Source organism: Echinops telfairi, unplaced genomic scaffold, assembly GCF_000313985.2.
Source record: "Echinops telfairi isolate 266 unplaced genomic scaffold, ASM31398v2 ScPeMD7_40;HRSCAF=151, whole genome shotgun sequence".
In the NCBI taxonomy this organism is placed as follows: Eukaryota; Metazoa; Chordata; class Mammalia; order Afrosoricida; family Tenrecidae; genus Echinops; species Echinops telfairi.
The window spans coordinates 824,332-841,198 of NW_022103938.1; the positions used below are offsets into that span (position 1 = coordinate 824,332).

General features: G+C 39.1%; 1 protein-coding gene across 3 annotated transcripts in view; it reads left to right on the forward strand.

Moving 5' to 3' along the window:
• KLRG1 (killer cell lectin like receptor G1) overlaps positions 1 to 16,867 on the forward strand; it is a 46,355-nt gene that overhangs the window by 20,607 nt on the left and 8,881 nt on the right. Inside the window, exons 2-4 of one of the 3 annotated variants that reach the window (XM_045290514.1) lie at positions 6,956 to 7,006; positions 10,437 to 10,538; positions 13,112 to 13,281. In XM_045290514.1, coding sequence (XP_045146449.1) covers positions 10,502 to 10,538; positions 13,112 to 13,281 — 207 coding nt within the window. In that variant the 5' untranslated portion in view covers positions 6,956 to 7,006; positions 10,437 to 10,501. Of the gene's footprint in view, positions 1 to 6,918; positions 7,007 to 10,436; positions 10,539 to 13,111; positions 13,282 to 16,867 lie in introns of those variants that run through there. The other 2 variants (XM_004717437.2, XM_045290515.1) reach the window with 2 other exon arrangements.

The following is a 16,867-nucleotide window of genomic DNA, read 5'->3' on the forward strand; positions in this document are numbered from 1 at the left end:
AAAATAAGAGTTATATGAGCCCCTAATAAAATGATTAAAAAATTCTCCCAAACTGAAATAGCTTTAAATGAGTCAAAAGGGAGATCAAATGAAAAGATATTAAATTTTAACATGACTATGTTCGCCAGAATATGTTTACAATGCTTTCTGTCAAATAATGGGGCTACTCACATCCCTCAATTATGATCAGAGGGAATTTACAGGAGGTTGAATCCATATGTGGATGCTGCAAATAGATTTTGGACTTCCACTGTCACCCATAGCCTTCTGAAAACCAGACATTCACAATTTAAACTCTGATACCATTCCCTCCTTTAGATTTGGATTATATTATTTCCAATCCTTGGGTACCATAGGATGTGTGCTTCTTCCATGTGGATTTAGTTGATAATTCACTTACATGGCTACTTGCTTTACACAGTCTTTAAGACCCTAGACACTATTCTTTCTGATAGTAGCACCATCTAGTTTCTTCACCATGCTTTGCTATAGCACTCATATCTTTACTGATCTGTTCATGAGGGTGCACCCTATGCCATTCTGACATGCCCCAACGCTGTGGTTTATTTCTGTGTATGTGTGTGTACCTCCTTATTTTTTTTAATTATTATTTTTTTAACATTTTATTAGGGGCTCATACAACTGTTATCCCAATCCATACACACATCAATTGTGTAAACCTTATTTAATGGTACCACATGGTCTTCTGGGTAGTTCTCTGTGTATCTCTTTCTTGTCAGTTACTCTCTCTTGAAAATCCCACCCATTTATATCGCTCAACACTTTCCGTCTTTGTCTGAGGCACCCTGTAGTATTGCCCTCTGCTTCGAGTCCATATTCCTGCTTTGTGCCAGAAATTGGCTCAGCTTAAAAGCCAGATGATCTTTGGACTCACCTTTGTGTGTCTCACGTCTCTCAAGTGAAACTCTGCTCTGTTTCGTTGCATGTCCCCAAACACTTGCTTCCTGTATTTTGCCTGGAAGAGGGCAACCATATTACTGTCATAGTTAGAAGCAGAACGGTAGTCTTTTAATAATATGTTTCCGGTGTTTCTCCTCTCTGTTCTCTCTGTACCTGCTCTTTTTATTTAGTTAGCTAGCTTTATTTTTTTAGAGATAAAAGTTTGTAAATGGTTACCAGGATCTGGAGAAAGAGGGAATGGGAATTATTGCCGAGAGTGTTCAGCTTTTCTGTGTGGGGCAATGTAACACTCTCCTTTCTTTTTATTTTGCATTGAGTGAAGGTTTACAGAGCCTACGAATCTTCCATTTAACAACACATACACACTTTGTTTCATTTCACTGACTGCAATCCGCACACCAAAATGTCCCTATTTCACTTCCTTCCCGTGGTTCTTGTTTCCATTCCTCCTTGCTTCCCTTTTCTGAACTTTGTCCTAAGGTATGTGCGCCCCTTTCAATCTCCAATGGTTGGTTATCCTAAGATGTGCCTGTCCTGCCTTGTGAGAAACTAACACTGAGGAAAATATAATGAGGACTATATTCCCTAACTTATAATAGAGGGAATCTGGAAAGCTAGTACTCCACGGTAGGAAAGCCTCCACTTTGGTTAAGTTCGAGATCAAGTCCAAGTACATTATCCTGCTTTAAATATCACTTCCACAGATTCTCCCCTAATAGCTATGCTGCCTTAAAGTGAGCATGTGGTTGATTTTATCTTCCTAGAGAAGCAGACATCCTTTTGCTATCTCCTCCCACTGTGTTACTGAACCCCCCCACCCCCCATACCTTCCTCCAATACAGGTATTAGTTTTTCTCACCTGTGAGCTCAGGGACCTTAATGTAGTTACCACCCACCTCGTGATGTATATAGCTACTGAATATGCATTCCTTAGGGCTACTTATAAATATCCCAAGATAGTAAAGAAGCTCTCTCTTCTCCCAGTTCCACATGGAACATGAACAGGGGCTGAGGTGAGCATGCTCCCATAAATGTGTCTGACTCCTTTATTATACTCTCTCTCTCCTATCTTTCCTGTTCTCTATGACTATTGTCTTTATATATTATATACATATGAAAACTATGATCTTTATATATTATAATCGTACAATTGAGCCTACTGACCCTTCGGTTGTTAGAGGCTGGTTTCCTCTAACACTGCCTACCAAGTTTTATTCTTCCTGTAGACTTGTCTATTGTTTGGCTGAAAATTAGCCAGGGGTGGGAGAGCTTATTTACAGAACTAGTGGTTTGCCAAGGACCCTAATCTCGAGGGTCCCACCAGTCTCTATCTGATGAGTAAACCTTGGCTTAAGAAAAAATGTAAATGTTATGATTTTGAGTTTCGTTCTACATTTTTCTTCCACTCTAAGCTGGGCCTTCTTTTGCGACCCTTTTCACAGCAGTTGATAGTGGTAGCCAGGCAGCATCTAGTTCTTCTGGTTGGAGAATGATGTTAATACGGATCATCAGGGCATTGAGACAATTGTTTTCATGTATCTTCAGTTTTTATCAGTATTCTTTCCCCCAGACATAGAGAGGCCAATAGTTGTGCCTTAGATGGTTGCTTACCAGCTTTTAAGCTTAAGTTGGTGCCTAAAAGCAAAGGCATCCTGAGAGAGCCCTGGTTTCATGCTAAACCTCAAAATCAGTCCAAATGCTAGCTTGAGTCCCCACGTTCATTTTCTGACCACCAAGCTGCTAAAGTGAAGCCCGGGAGACAAGAAAGGGCAGTAGTCCTGAGCAATCTCCTTGGTAATCCAGGAGGGCAGGATACTTAGGGGAAAGATAGATGTAAGAGGAACATAGACATTGAATAGACAGGAACATAGACAAAGACTAGATATCATATATACTCATGGATAAGCTGAGTTTTCCAGCACATTTTTTTATGCTGAAAAAGCTTCCCTTGGCTTATACTCGAGTGAGGGTCCCACTTACCTGTTCTCTAATGTAGTGTGGTATCTGGTATCACTGGTATCTCCTGCTCATCTGTGGGTGCCTGAAGCCTCTGTTGTTGATCTGATGACTGCTGATATCACCACTCTTCTTTTCTTCTGCATGCCGGCAGCCTCTGCGCTATCTGTGCAGTACTGGGCAAGAACCTGCCTGCTTCTGTGTGCTGGTACCTGGGGCGCACCGCATCCTTGTCAGGATCCTTGTCGGATGTGGCAGCTCTTCTTCTCCCACTCTTCTCCAGGGCTGTGACCAATGACATAGCCTTTACAGTCTTACCTCTGCTTGGTCACGCCCCCTTGCTCCACCCAAGCATTGCTGAATACAAGTACTGGTATATTTCTGGTCTTGGCTATACAGTATGTTTATTTACAGTTCTTAGTCTGCTATATTTTATTTTTTGTTTTCTTATTAAACCCTGTCTGGACCCAGTGTTGACAATGCTTGCATAGAGCAGCCTGTGTTAGGGCTCATAATATATATGCTGCGTTGTGTATGCACTGTTACTGCATGTGCTGTATTACTGTTGGACGTGCTAATGCAACACATGCAGTAATGCAGTGCATACACAATGCAGCATGTACATTCTGAGCCCTAACACAGGCTGCTCTATGCAAACCGTCATGTCATCACATTCTAGAATATCATCAGCCTGCATTAGGCCTCAAACTATACAAACTGTGCTGTGTATATGCAGTAAAGCAGTGTAAGCAGTAACACAGCAAGTATATTGTTGATACCATATTGTTTTTGTTGACCCTCTTTTCCACTTACAGAGCTCATTTACTATTTTTCTTTGAAATAAATATTCAAAAACATTTAACCAAAAAAAAAGAAGAAAAAGAAGAAGAAGAAAAAAAAAACATTTAACCTACTAATGCCTCAATTAATGTAATTTTAATGGTATCTATTTTTATTTTGAAATTTATCAGTAGTTGCTGCATTTCCCACCCTAGGCTTATACTCAAGTCAATAAATTTTCCCAGTTTTTTGGTGGTAAAATTAGGTGCCTTGGCTTATATTTGGGTCTGCTACTACTCGAGTATATATGGTAGGTGAAGGAGGAACATACACAAAAGGATAAAGGTAGACATTAGGAAATTCCCCTTCAAGACCTGGATATGCAAATAGAAGAGAGCCCTCTCCTTTGTCTTCCCCAATTCTGGCCTAATGGATTTAACTCAAGATCCCTCCTGACTGTCTTTGTCATAAAACAGTTGACAATGGCTTGGCAAAGTTACGGTTTATTATTTATTTGGTAACTGTTTTATTGGCACTTTATCTACATATCATACAATCCAATAATTCAATCATATCTAGAAGAGTTGTACAATTATCACCACAATCAATTCTAGAACATTGTCTTATTTCTTGTACTCATTGTGATTCATATAACCTTTGAAAAATTGTGTCAAAAATATACATAACAAAACATTCTCCAATTCAACATCTGCATGTATAATTTAGTGCTACCGATTATACTCTGTGTTGTACAACCAGCATTGATATCCTGTTCCAAATTATTCCACCACCATCAACATAACCTCAATGCGTCCTTTGCAACAAGTCTTCTTCGTTCACCCATGGTAACCATTGGTCGTTGTTTTTTTTTAAGCTGTTTTCTTGACATTAAGTGTATTAACGTATCATACACTTCCATAGCTAAACTGCTTTTAAAACCAGTTGTATATATCTTATCACAATCAGTTCTAAAGCTCCCTACTCCTCCAGCAAAAGTTACAATTTATATTTATCTCATCTATCTTAAGAACAAAGCCCACAGAGAAGAAGCACACAAGCCTGTGTGATCACGAGGTGTTGAAGGGATCAGGTAGCAGACACCAAAGAACAAAAACCATCATTGTGTGATCACCTTCCCCATATAAACGCTGTAGATGAATGTATGTATAAGTAAGTGTGGTGAAGAAGGCTGATGGTACCCGGCTATCAAGAGATATAGCATCTGGGGTCTTAAAGGCTTGAAAGTAAACAAGCGGCCATCTAGCCCAGAAGCAACAAAGCCCACTTGGAAGCAGCACACCAACATGTGTGATCATGAAGGGCTGAGGGGACCAGGTTTCAAGCACCAAAGGCGGGGAGAAAAAAATCATATCATCGTGAATGAGGGGAGCACGTGATCGGGACCCAATGCCCATCTGTAGACAACTGGACATCCCTTGCAGAGGGGTAGTGGGGAGGAGCTGAGTCACTCAGTGTAGCAATAATGAAACTCACAACCTTCCTCTAATTCTTAAATACTTTCTTCCCCCCCACTATCATGATCCCAGTTCTTCCATGCAAACCTGGTCAGACCAGAGGATGCACAGCAGTACAGATGGGAACTGGAAGCACAGGGAATCCAGGACAGATGAACCCCTCAGGACCAGTGGTGAGAGTGGTGATACTAGGCGGGAAGGGGGGTAGAAAGGGGGAACCAATCACAAGGATCTACATATAACCTACTCCCTGGGGGGTGGGCAACAGAAAAGTGGGTGAAGGGAGACGCCGGGCAGTGTAAGATAAGATAAAATAATAATTTATAAAATATTAAGGGTTCATGAGGGAGGGGGGAGCGGGGAGGGAGGGGGAGGGGAAAAAGGAAAATGAGGAGCTGATTCCAGGAACCCAAGCGGGAAAGCAAGTTTTGAGAATGATGAGGGCAACGAATGTATAAGTGTGCTTTACGCAATTGATGTATGTGTGGATTGTGATAAGAATTGTATGAGCCCCAATAAAATGGTTTTAAAAAATTCAATTCAAGAAATATTTGCTGAGCTGTGTACAGAGCACTGAAGTTATAAAGATAGTTCACATAAAAAACCCCCAAAAACCAAACCACTACCAACTCTGTATAAAAAGAACAAAAATATGAATGACTTTCTGGGTTTAGTCAGACTTAGCTTTGATGGTGTGCCATTCCTTTTCCCATCCCTCTCTTCTCCTTTATGAATATGCCAAATAAAATTTTGTTTCCCACCACTGTTATCAATCTTGAGATGATTTTTCCCTAGGACAAGATCCCAGCCATCAATCAGCAAAGCAGGATGTAGAACTTAGTCTTTGTGGGCTATATTATGTCTTCCGTGTGTACATGCTTTCTCTTGAGGATCTTAGCTATTCTCAAAGTTTCATTCCCCTTACCTTATGTTTATTAACCCTTTATATACTAGAAGTAAATTATTAACATTTTGCATATATTTGTATAATTTGTTCCACTTTATAGTTGTCTTGACTCTGGTGGTGTAGTGTATTATGCTAACCACTACAACAGTTCAAACAGTTCAACAGTTCAAAACCGCCAACTGCTCTGTGGCATTGTAAGCATCTCAGTGCTGGCAGGGGTCTCTATGTGGCTTCTCCGGCTTCAGAGGTCTGGTTGCATCAGGGTAGGTCCATGTGGCTTCTCCAGCTCTGGGCACTGGGATAGTTCCATGTGTCTTGTCAGCTGCAGTGTTTCCCAGGGAGTGGCAGAGAGAGAGAAGTGTCTTCCGTCTCCAAGGATGAAATACCGCATTTCCCAGAATTCTCTCTCTCTATCTACTCAAAAGGTCCAAGAGACAATGAAATCAGGCCATTGGGTACGCATCTGTTTTCTCAGAAGGAAACAAAATAGAGACAAAAATCTATGATAAATCACAACTAAGAATGACACTTATTTTTTATTTCATTTTTCATAATCAAGATAGCTGGATTTAAGAGAATTTTCAGGATCAGGCCAGATGGGAAATCAACTTAATATGTATTTATTGTGCATCTGCAAAAGTGTATGGGCAAAAATATTACACTTTACAATATTAATTCCTCTAGTTGAACCATTTCCTGAAATATTACTTCTGTTTTTGTCATGTTGGATTAGAGAGCTGTCGCTTTTTTTTTTTAAACACAAAACAACCTTTAAGTTTCCTGCTAGCAGTTTAGAGATTGAGCTGTTTTCTCACGGATCCTTATCTCTCCACTCTCATACTTTTGCTCTCTCAACTGAATGCGAAAGGCAGCAAGTAGATGGAGCAAACTGACAGTTCCATCTATTCCTTCTTAGAGTCGCCTGCTGCTCCCCAAGTGCAGAATGACTTCGGTGAGCAGCGAAGAGGTGAGTGGACCAAGTGCCCATGAGTAGCTGTGCACAGTGGGCATGCATAGGCGCAGGGTGAGTGAGGTGGACGACGTGTGGATGCAGGACAATTTGAGGCAATTCTTTTGGTTCATCTTGACATCCAGCGAGAATAGGAATGTGAAATTTTGGTTGATGATCCTGTCTGTGATCTCAGTACCCAGATCAATTCTTTTCTGATATTCACTTCTATGAAGCCAATCTTTATTCTAGGGCAATGCTGCTATTCTTTATTAAACCACCTGAGCTAAAGCAAGGGCTTTGTTGGGAGAAGTTCATGTTTTTAGTTAGGTTTGGCGTGACCTTGGATCAGCTATTGAAATTCTAGGCATCTCGGTTTTCCTGACTGTGTAACAAGGAGAAAGACTATTTTTGCTAGTGGGTAAGATTTTTTTGTAAGAAAAGAGACAGACTTACCTATCTGCAACTTTCCCCCCCAAGGGTTGGTGCCAGGGCAAAGGTAACAAGAACACTACAGGCGGTAGTCTCTGTGACTCTGGGGATTTGATAATGAAAAGCAAACAGATCAACAACTTTATTTTTTATCTGGAAACCTGAAAGAACACTACCCGAGACAGGCAGATAACAGTGTAAACGCCAACGCTAATATTTGATTTTGAATCTTAGCTAGTAGACTCTCAAAGGATCGTAGCTCCAGGTTCATCCTGACATTGTTATATGTGGATGGCCAATAACTTCCTTTCCTAGAGCCCTGGAAGGTGGCTATGAGTTGGCATCGACTCAATGACAGTGAGCTTGGTTTTAAAAGGAGCTCTGGTGGTGTAGCGGTTACCGTTAGGCTGCTAACTGCAAGGTCAGCAGTTGGAAACCACCAGCCAGCTCTGCAGGATAAACACTGGGCTTTCTACTTCGTAAAGAGTTACAGTCCTACAACAGTTCTACCATGGCCTATATATAGCGTGATACTGTACATCAGAATGACTTGATGGCGCGAGAGCCCTTAAAAGCACAGGGTAGCTATACTACTGATCATGGGTTATGGAAACATAGGAGAGCAGATGAAGTGTATTACAGATCCCTTTCAATAACAAGCCAGCTGCTAAAAGAGGACAGCATTAAAGGTGGTGACATTTGTGGTTGGTTTTCTCTCATTCTGGCCCAGTGAATGTTTCCCGACTTAAGCATGTTTAGGTGCTAGTATAGAAAACTCTTAGGAGGCAGAGGGAGAGACTTCCCAGGCACTTGTTTACTCTGAAAACTAGATCTTGCGCAAGCAACATGTAAGCCAATTTGTTGTGCTACTGCTACTGCCTAGATCTGTTAGCTCTTCAAAAATCTGTCAAAGATTTACTTTTATTGCTCAGCTTTTACATTAAAACTAGGCAAATTGCCTTTGAACAAAGATTTGTAGTAACTACAAACACTTCAAGAACAATGAAAGAAATAATTGCCACCAATTATTAAATTATTTAAAAATTCTCCCAGATTCTCATTTAATTTGGGTTTAGAGGCCTACATAATTTTATGTAATTATTTTTATATGATTAAAAAAATCTTACATCCTTTATTATTTTTTTCATTTATACAAGCTGTCGTGTTGCTGTGTAATTTTAATATTATATATTTTTATTAATATCCTTTGAAAGCATTGCATAATTTACAAAATCATTTAAATAGTCTTGGGCATTTAAATTTTATTATTATCAATAATAACAGCATTAGACATCTTTATTGTATCATCTTTTTCTTTTTGTAATATATCCGTGTCACATTCTAAGGAGTGGCAATATTAAGTCAAAAGAAATGTACATTTTAGTATATAAGTTCAAGGTCACAAAACTGGTGATAAATTGGAACCTGAAAAACTATTCCTATTTTCTCTGTGTAATTTAAAAAAATGTATACACCGTGCAAATGACACATTTTTATATATTGCCAGAATGTTCAGCCCTACTGTAGATTTCAAGTGTCCTATTTGAAGATAGAAAAAAAGATTAGGAGCTTTAAAAATGTCATTAATTTGTTAAAAATACCAAAGTATTACTATAGCATTGTAGAAAATATGGTAAGTATGAGAGAGCAAATATAAGAACATTAAGAAAAAATAAAATAAAATATTACTCATAATAACATTTTGTTGTATGATTTAATTTGTTTATATGCTGGTGCTACTATATACCCTCTAGTCCGAGACTTTTTTTTTTTTTTCCGAGACTTTTAATATATACTTCTTGAAAGTAAATTTTAAAAATATTTTCAAAAAATTTTTTTTTCATTTTACTAAATTTTTTGGATGATGGTTATTACACAGATGTAATTATGTTTTGATTCTGTTTTTAATTTTATATATCTAATTAACATTTATTTTTCTATTTCATTAAATATTCCTCCTTGGTGTAAATTGTTTTGTTTTTTATTTTTTAAATTTTATTTATTTCAACAGTTCCATTGACATATAATTCAATGCAATAGTTCAATCCTATTAAAAAGAGCCATCACCACAATCAATTTTAAAGCATTTTCTTCTTTCTTGTACTCATTGTTAATAGCTCTCCATCTCTCCCAACTTCCCCTACTATACACCTATGACATCGAAAATGGAAATATGTTCTCAGACTTGGAAATCTTTTCTCAAACTTTAAATTCAAAGTGAAAAAAATAGAGGTTAAATGCCACATGCATTCATGTGAAATATTATCTCATCCCTGACTATTAATCTAAAACCTTAGCTCTTCCAATGACAACAGCTTACCAAGCACTTCTGAGAGGTATGTCATTGTAGAAAAATAAAGAAAGAAAAAGTGTTGACCGTGTGATGGCAAGGTGAGGCCTCCTTGTCTAACTGCACTAGTGGAGACATGAGCTATTAGCCGCAGCAACAGCCGAAGGCTGATAGCTGCAAAGTGGAGGCCACACCTCCACTTTCCAAATGATTTTTCCAAATCTGATACCAGCTGTTCCCCCAACAGCACGATCTTCTCTGCTACTTCTGATAATTTGTTGGCAGAGACTCGCACAACTCACAGACCTTACTCATGATGAAGGGGTTCATTAGGGACTGACAGGTTACAGTTCAGAATCAAGAGCGAATTAGAATATATTTCATTAATCAGGCCAGCCTCTTCTTGGTGGTACCTGCAGGTAGGCCTCTTGCTAGCCCTTGGTAGACCTTATCAAAATATTCTCCATAAGATTGTATCAATTTGATTTCCCAAAAGCGACATTATCAAACCATGTAGCCACAATTACAAAGAGACAAAGGTATACTTTTAACTTAGTAGGTGTGGGTGACTACCCTGGACTTTAAAGAGCAAGTACCTGACAGATCTAGAAAAGAATCTAATCACATTTCCCACTGGGTCAAATTCCAAATTTCCTTTCCTTGACCTGTTTTCCCCTTCAACATCTCTACTGATTCAGGATTTTGCTTTGGTTTCTGTTCTTGCAGCGCCTTCTCCCAGGTCCTCTCTTTCTTACGTGGCAATAGCTCTGGGGCTTCTGACAGCAATTCTCATGAGTGTGCTGCTGTACCAGTGGATTCTGTGCTGGGGTAAGTGCTAAATGAAACCAACTATAATCTTTCACGGTCTCCATTTTGTATTATAATCCATATACCATAACAGAACATTTGACAAATGAAAATGCATCCAAACAAAAGAGCAGCCTTAGGGTTGGTACGAGTCAGGAATTGGCTTGATGACAATGAAAGGGTGCTTATACAACGATGTATTTCCTGTTTGCGGGTAGAGCTTCATGTGTTTCTACCATCTACATAGATACTTGTTTTCTTAACAGAATTGAAATCAAGTCCTATAAAATCCCCCCATTAAATGTTTTTTTTTCCTCATTTTATTGGGGGCTCTTACAGCTATTATAACAATCTATAAATCCATTATATCAAGTAAACTTGTACATATGTTGTCATTGTCATTTGCAAAACATTATCTTTCTACTTGATCCCTTAAAAAATTTTTTTTAAAGCAAGACCAGGTGCTTGTAGATTCTGATCAAAGTATGCTTATGGTATTATATATTGCTTTTTACTTTTAGGTTATCGCATAAATATTTTCTTTCTATCATGTTTCATGATAATAAAATTAGATACTATAAAGATAATTTGATGGTGTTTAACTTGTTACATAACACATATATCATAACTTAATAAACATATTCTGATTCTCTCCCACCCTCCCATTTAGGTAGGTTTCACTTTCTTCTTTTTTTTAAAATAGTTTTATCGACATTTCATCCACATATTATACAACTCAGTAGTTCAACCATGTCAAGAAGAGATGTACAATCTTTACCACAATCAATTTTAGAACATTTTCTTTTTCTCCATACTCATTTTTATTCATGTAAATGTTTTTTCCATTTTGGCAAAATATATACAACAAACACTCACCAATTCAACAACTTCTGCACGTATGATTCAGTGCTCTTCGTGTTGTACAGCCATTATTGTGATCCCTCTCCAAATGATTTCACCACCATTCAAACAAACTCGCTGTCCCCTAAGAAACAACTCTTCCTCTTCACCCGCAGTAACCATTGGTCAAGTCTGGTTTCTCTTTTCTTTTCAGCTGTTTTCTTGAAATATTCACATATCAGACACTTCCAGAGTCAAACCGCTTCTAAAAAGAGCTGTGTGTACATCATCACAATCAGCTCTAAAGCCTCCCCGCCCATCCACTGATTGCTCCTCAGTGCCCCCCACCTCTACCCCTGTTTTCAAATTTCTAAAGCAAACTTTTCTAGGTTTAGTTCTTTTAGCTCCTTAAATCGGAGAATCCCAAGGACTCTTCCTGTTTCCTAACCTAGAATCCTACCTTTGGTCTATGTTATCTGGGGATTGCTGTTAGTACTAGGCTGTGCAGAATCCCAGTTGAGGCTCAGGATTCTTGCCTCAAACCAAGCCCTGCCTGTGCCCGAAGGAGACTCTGAGGGAAGATAGGATTTTTTAATACAAGCTGGATAAAGGAATAGTTGTGTGAAAAAGATACAGATCAGTGAGGTGCCTAATTTATCACTAAATCCCTGGAATTCTGTATTGGTCCCATGCCAGGTCTTCATAAAACTTTACATGAAAAAACGAATTTTCCACATTTTAACAGTTGAGTCTAGAAAAAGTATAAAATGTATTCTGCAAGTCTAAATTACATATGTGTTTACCTAGTACAGTAGAACATGCACTTAATGTAAGGTAGAAACTTTCAAGAAGCAAAACTCAATGCTTATAATGTGAGATTCTTAGAAGTAGTAAGCACCTATCCATGATGGAAAACTTGCCAAACCCAGCAAAACCAAACCAGAATTCCCTTGAACTCCGGCTCTTCTCATTTTCACTGTGGAATGGCTCATGCCTGCTCACTGTGAAATTGTGCTGAAAGTGATTTCAATAGAATTATGGAATCTTAGTTGAAATTACCTGGAGCACTTATTTGATTTCTTTTCATTTTGACCGAACTATAATCAAATCAGCTGAAAGAAATGAGATTCTATGTTTTTTTTTTTCTTAAAAGTTCAGTGAGAGTTTGTTCACTTTTCATTTTAGTAGCTGATACCCTTCTCTCTCTGGAAGGCTTAAAATAATCCCTAAAAGAAATTCTTTTGGTGAAGCAGGAGTTTTAAATCTAATCTTCAATGGTAACAGACATTGCATCTGTGATAATAAAGAGATAAAACTTTTCATTCTAGCTAAGGTTGTTCTCTCTCATTCTTGTCCATTGTACCATCGTCAGGAATCATGTGGAGGTTGGGCATTCTGAAAGATTTTGCCAGCTTTAAGCCACGCACATTATGCAGTTGAACAAATTAGGCCGCGAGCATATAACGCAGGTGCATCAAGATCCAAGTCCTGGGCCCTCTTCACAGTCCTCAGCCAGATGGTCCACATGGCCTCCCCCGTGCTGGAGTCAGAATCCATCCGTGCTTAGTGCAGTGATACCACCAGTGACAGAGCTGGATCCCTCCATTTGCAACCAGACATGGTTCATTTCTGTAAACCTTAATCTGCATAGTAGTGGGGCAAGGAAGATGCTGGCACTATCATTTTTATCTGCTGTTTAATTGCCAAGACCCTGTGGCCCAGGAAGATGTGAACCAAGTCCTCTTCTTTGTTAGACTCCAACGACTCCCCTTGTGCCAGTTGTCCCAGCTGCCCAGACCGCTGGATGAAGTACGGTGACCATTGTTATTACTTCTCCGGGGAGAAAAAGGACTGGAATTCCAGTCTGGAATTCTGCTTCGCCAAAGATTCGCATCTCCTTATGCTTCAGGATAGTCATGAAATGGTAAGTAAAAATATTTAGAAGATGTAGGTAGCTTTGTTAGTGAATGACTTTCAAAATATATCATGCACCCTCCTTTGAGGAATAAAAAAATCTGTCATTTATTGAGGAGGATGCAATCTTTCTCACTTCTCTTTTCCCACCCATTTTTTTCTTTCTCCGTCTATACCTGCCTTCCTCCTTCTCCTCTCCCACTGCTTATCTTTCCCCCATCTACCCCAACACCCCCTAATTACAGAAACACAGATACTTGAGTACGTGTACGTGTACGTGTTTGTGTCTGTTGGAAGTGGGAGGGCCGTGAGGATTACACAGAGGGACTAGGCTGGAAATCTTAATCTAATAAAAATAAGCATCAGCCCTAGATACACACAGGAGGTCCAACCAAAAGCAGACTTCAGATCCCTGCAAGAGAACCAGTGAGACTTGGGAGGAGATCGGGAGAGAGATTATTATGGGACAAAGACTGCCTGTGCCTAGGGCTTTATTGATTTCTTTTTCTCTTTTTGGTTTGCTTTATCTTCATTGGAAACCAGTAAGTTCCCGACTGGTAGATAATGTGGGGGCCAGAAGGCACGATAATGAACAGTTATAGAAATCAGGAAAGAGAAGGGAGAGAAGTGGAGAAGTGTGTGTGTGTGTGTGTGTGTGGTATTTTTGAGGTCCTGGATTCTCTAGCCTAATTCGTTTTCTTGCCTCAGCTTTTGTCAGATTCCATAGAACCAGCTTGACTTATATCTTATCAGTTGAGCCATCTGTACTAGTGTTATTATACATTTGCTTTTTTGTTGTTGTTGACTTTCTTTCTGGGGACAGCACAGGCTTTAATGGCATTAACATGCCATCTAGGAGGTCCCACAGGAGCTTGGCTGGCAGCTTCTTCCAGGGGTGAGAGATGGTTAGGCCTGGCCCCTCCAGTCCTCTCCACAGACTGTAAGAATTTCCCACCCATCTCCCTCCCCCCTCCCACGCACCCATGGGGAAAAAAACCCCAACAACCCATGACATTGGCACACAAAACAGGCAAGCCCAGCCCAGGATCCCCAGCACACTGTAGTTTCTGTTCAGAGGGCTGGATCATAAGTTTTGGCATCTGCTTGGTGGTGATCCAGGATTGGTCCAGGAATAGTGTTTAAGGAGAAATAAGTCTTTCAGACCTCCAGCTTATAAAAGAAACTTTATAACCATGGATAAACATTATGACTTTCCATTTGCTCCCAAAGCAAGGTTTATACCCTATTTTCAGGTGTGTTTTAATATTCAGACTTGGGTCTGCACAGCTACCCAAATGAACATATAGACCTATTAAAATTGAAAATATTTTCCAACTAGCATTCCACTGGGTATGAGTGCTCAGCTAGAGAACTAGGCTGCTTTCTGTTAAAGTCTACCAGTTCATAAGATGTGCTTTCTCATGAGCAGAGTAGTCATCTTTCAGTAAGATACGCTGATGCAGTCTACCTCCAGTCTCAGATTGGTTATAGTAATATGTATAATAACAGAAGTTACCTTCTATTGAATGTCTACTGCATGCCAGGTATTTATGTATAGTCATCTTTTTATTCTACTTATTCATAATCCTCACAGCTGACTTACGAAGTAGAGTTCTCAACCCCCATTTTATTGATCAAGGAGCCCCGGTGGTGCAGTAGGGTAGGCATTGAGTTACAATTAGTTTATCTTGCTAAAGCGATCTTGCGCATGTTGAAAATTGACATATTTTTTCCTATTAATTTTGTTCTGGTGCTTTTTCTATTCTGTACATGTTTAAACATATTTGAATGTCAAATTGGAACTTGATATCATCTAGTTCCCTTGACATTTAGGTATCTCTTCTATCGCTAGCTTCAAGATGATTCTTACACTTGATCTTAGTCAAAAGGCCGAGAAGTGATTCAAGATGATTCTTGATAGAGGAAATAAAAATAAAAGTGGAATAGAGTTGTTCTGCTCTTTCTTCAGCTTCTGTTCACAAAATAACATATACCCGTTGTTGTTCTTGCCTTTTGAATATACCACTAGAGACAGTTGTGTCCTTTTCAAAGATAGGTTTACTAGTGAGATCTCTCTAGAAATACTGCAGTTTCTTTAAATCTATTATGACATGCCTCACTCTGTGTTTTAGTTGTCTGGTACTGTTATAAGAGAAATGCTTCAAGTGTGTGACTTTCACAGAGAAAAGTGTATTTTTCTCACTGTTTCGGAAGCTCGATGTCCTAATTCAAAGGGACAGCTCAAAAGGACTCTGTTGAAGGAGGTCCTTGTCTCTCTGGGCCTCTGCTCCTACACAATTGTCATGAAGTTTCATGTGTCTTCTCCATCTCTGCTTCTCTCACAGGCTTGTCAATCTCTTTTATATTTTATATTTCAGAGGAGAAAGATGTAAGATAAACCCTGCACTAATCTTGTCCCATTAACATAATAAGGGAAACACATTCCCAAATGGGATCATACAGACCAGTTCCTGGCTGCAACAATGGGCTCAAACAGAAGAATAATTGTGAGGTGGATGGAGGACCAGCCAATGTTTCATTCTGTTGTACACAGGGTCACTGTATGTTGAAACTGACTCAAGGGCACCTAACGAAAAACGTTATCAGAACATTACTGGTTTGACAACCTTCCCTATTAGTGCCTTTGACCTTGGGGTAGCCTTCATCTTCTTCTGGAACTTTTTGATGCTAGCTTTTCTTGTATTTAGGGTTTACATATAATTACAGAAAATGTTTCCTTCTTTGGATACTACACTGCTTCCAACACAGTGCCCCCCTCCCCAAATTTCCAATAAAATTAGGTCATGGAAGAAGAATGGTTTCTGTCAGACAGTCATGAGTCTATTTTTATTATACTATGGTACTTATTAGCTATGTGACCTTCAGTAATTTTCTCAACCTCTTTGAAGCTAAATTTCCTCACCTCAAGTGGAACCTTTCTAGAATTGTTATGAATATTAAATGAGAAAATCTAGGTGAATGCTTCTTTCACATCTCAAAACCAACCAAACTCACTGCTACTGAGTAGATGCCAACTCATAGTGATGCTGTAAGACAGGGTAGAACTGCCCCTGAGAGCTTCTCAGAGTGAAACTCTTCACCGGGGTAGGGAGTCCCATCTTTCTCCAGTGGGGTGGCTGCTGGTTTTGAACTGCTGACATTGCAGTAGTAGGAGTCAGGTTTAGTTTTTCTTCTCTTCCATTTCAATGGACTTTCCTTGTTGTCAAAATAAAACTCAAAGTCAAAATAACTTGTTTTGCTCTTGTCTCCTAAGACATGAAATTTCAGTAACCATGCATCACAAACCAAATGGTGATTTCTTGAATTGAGTGATCTCTTGATAAAGAAATCTTAGAGGAAGTGTCAGCTGACTAAAAGAAATGATTGGAATGCAGAGCAGATATTATTGATTTATTCTAGAGGTCTTTATATCTAGTGTGTTTTCCCTTCTCCTTCATTCATAATCAGGCCAAGTAATCAGTATGAACTTCACACCAAGGTGTGGCGAGCTAGAATATCTCTTTGTATCTCTTAAAGAGAGAAGCAAATGGTGGTTTCCTGAGCAAGAATTATTTACTTTTAGTATTGTGCACTGA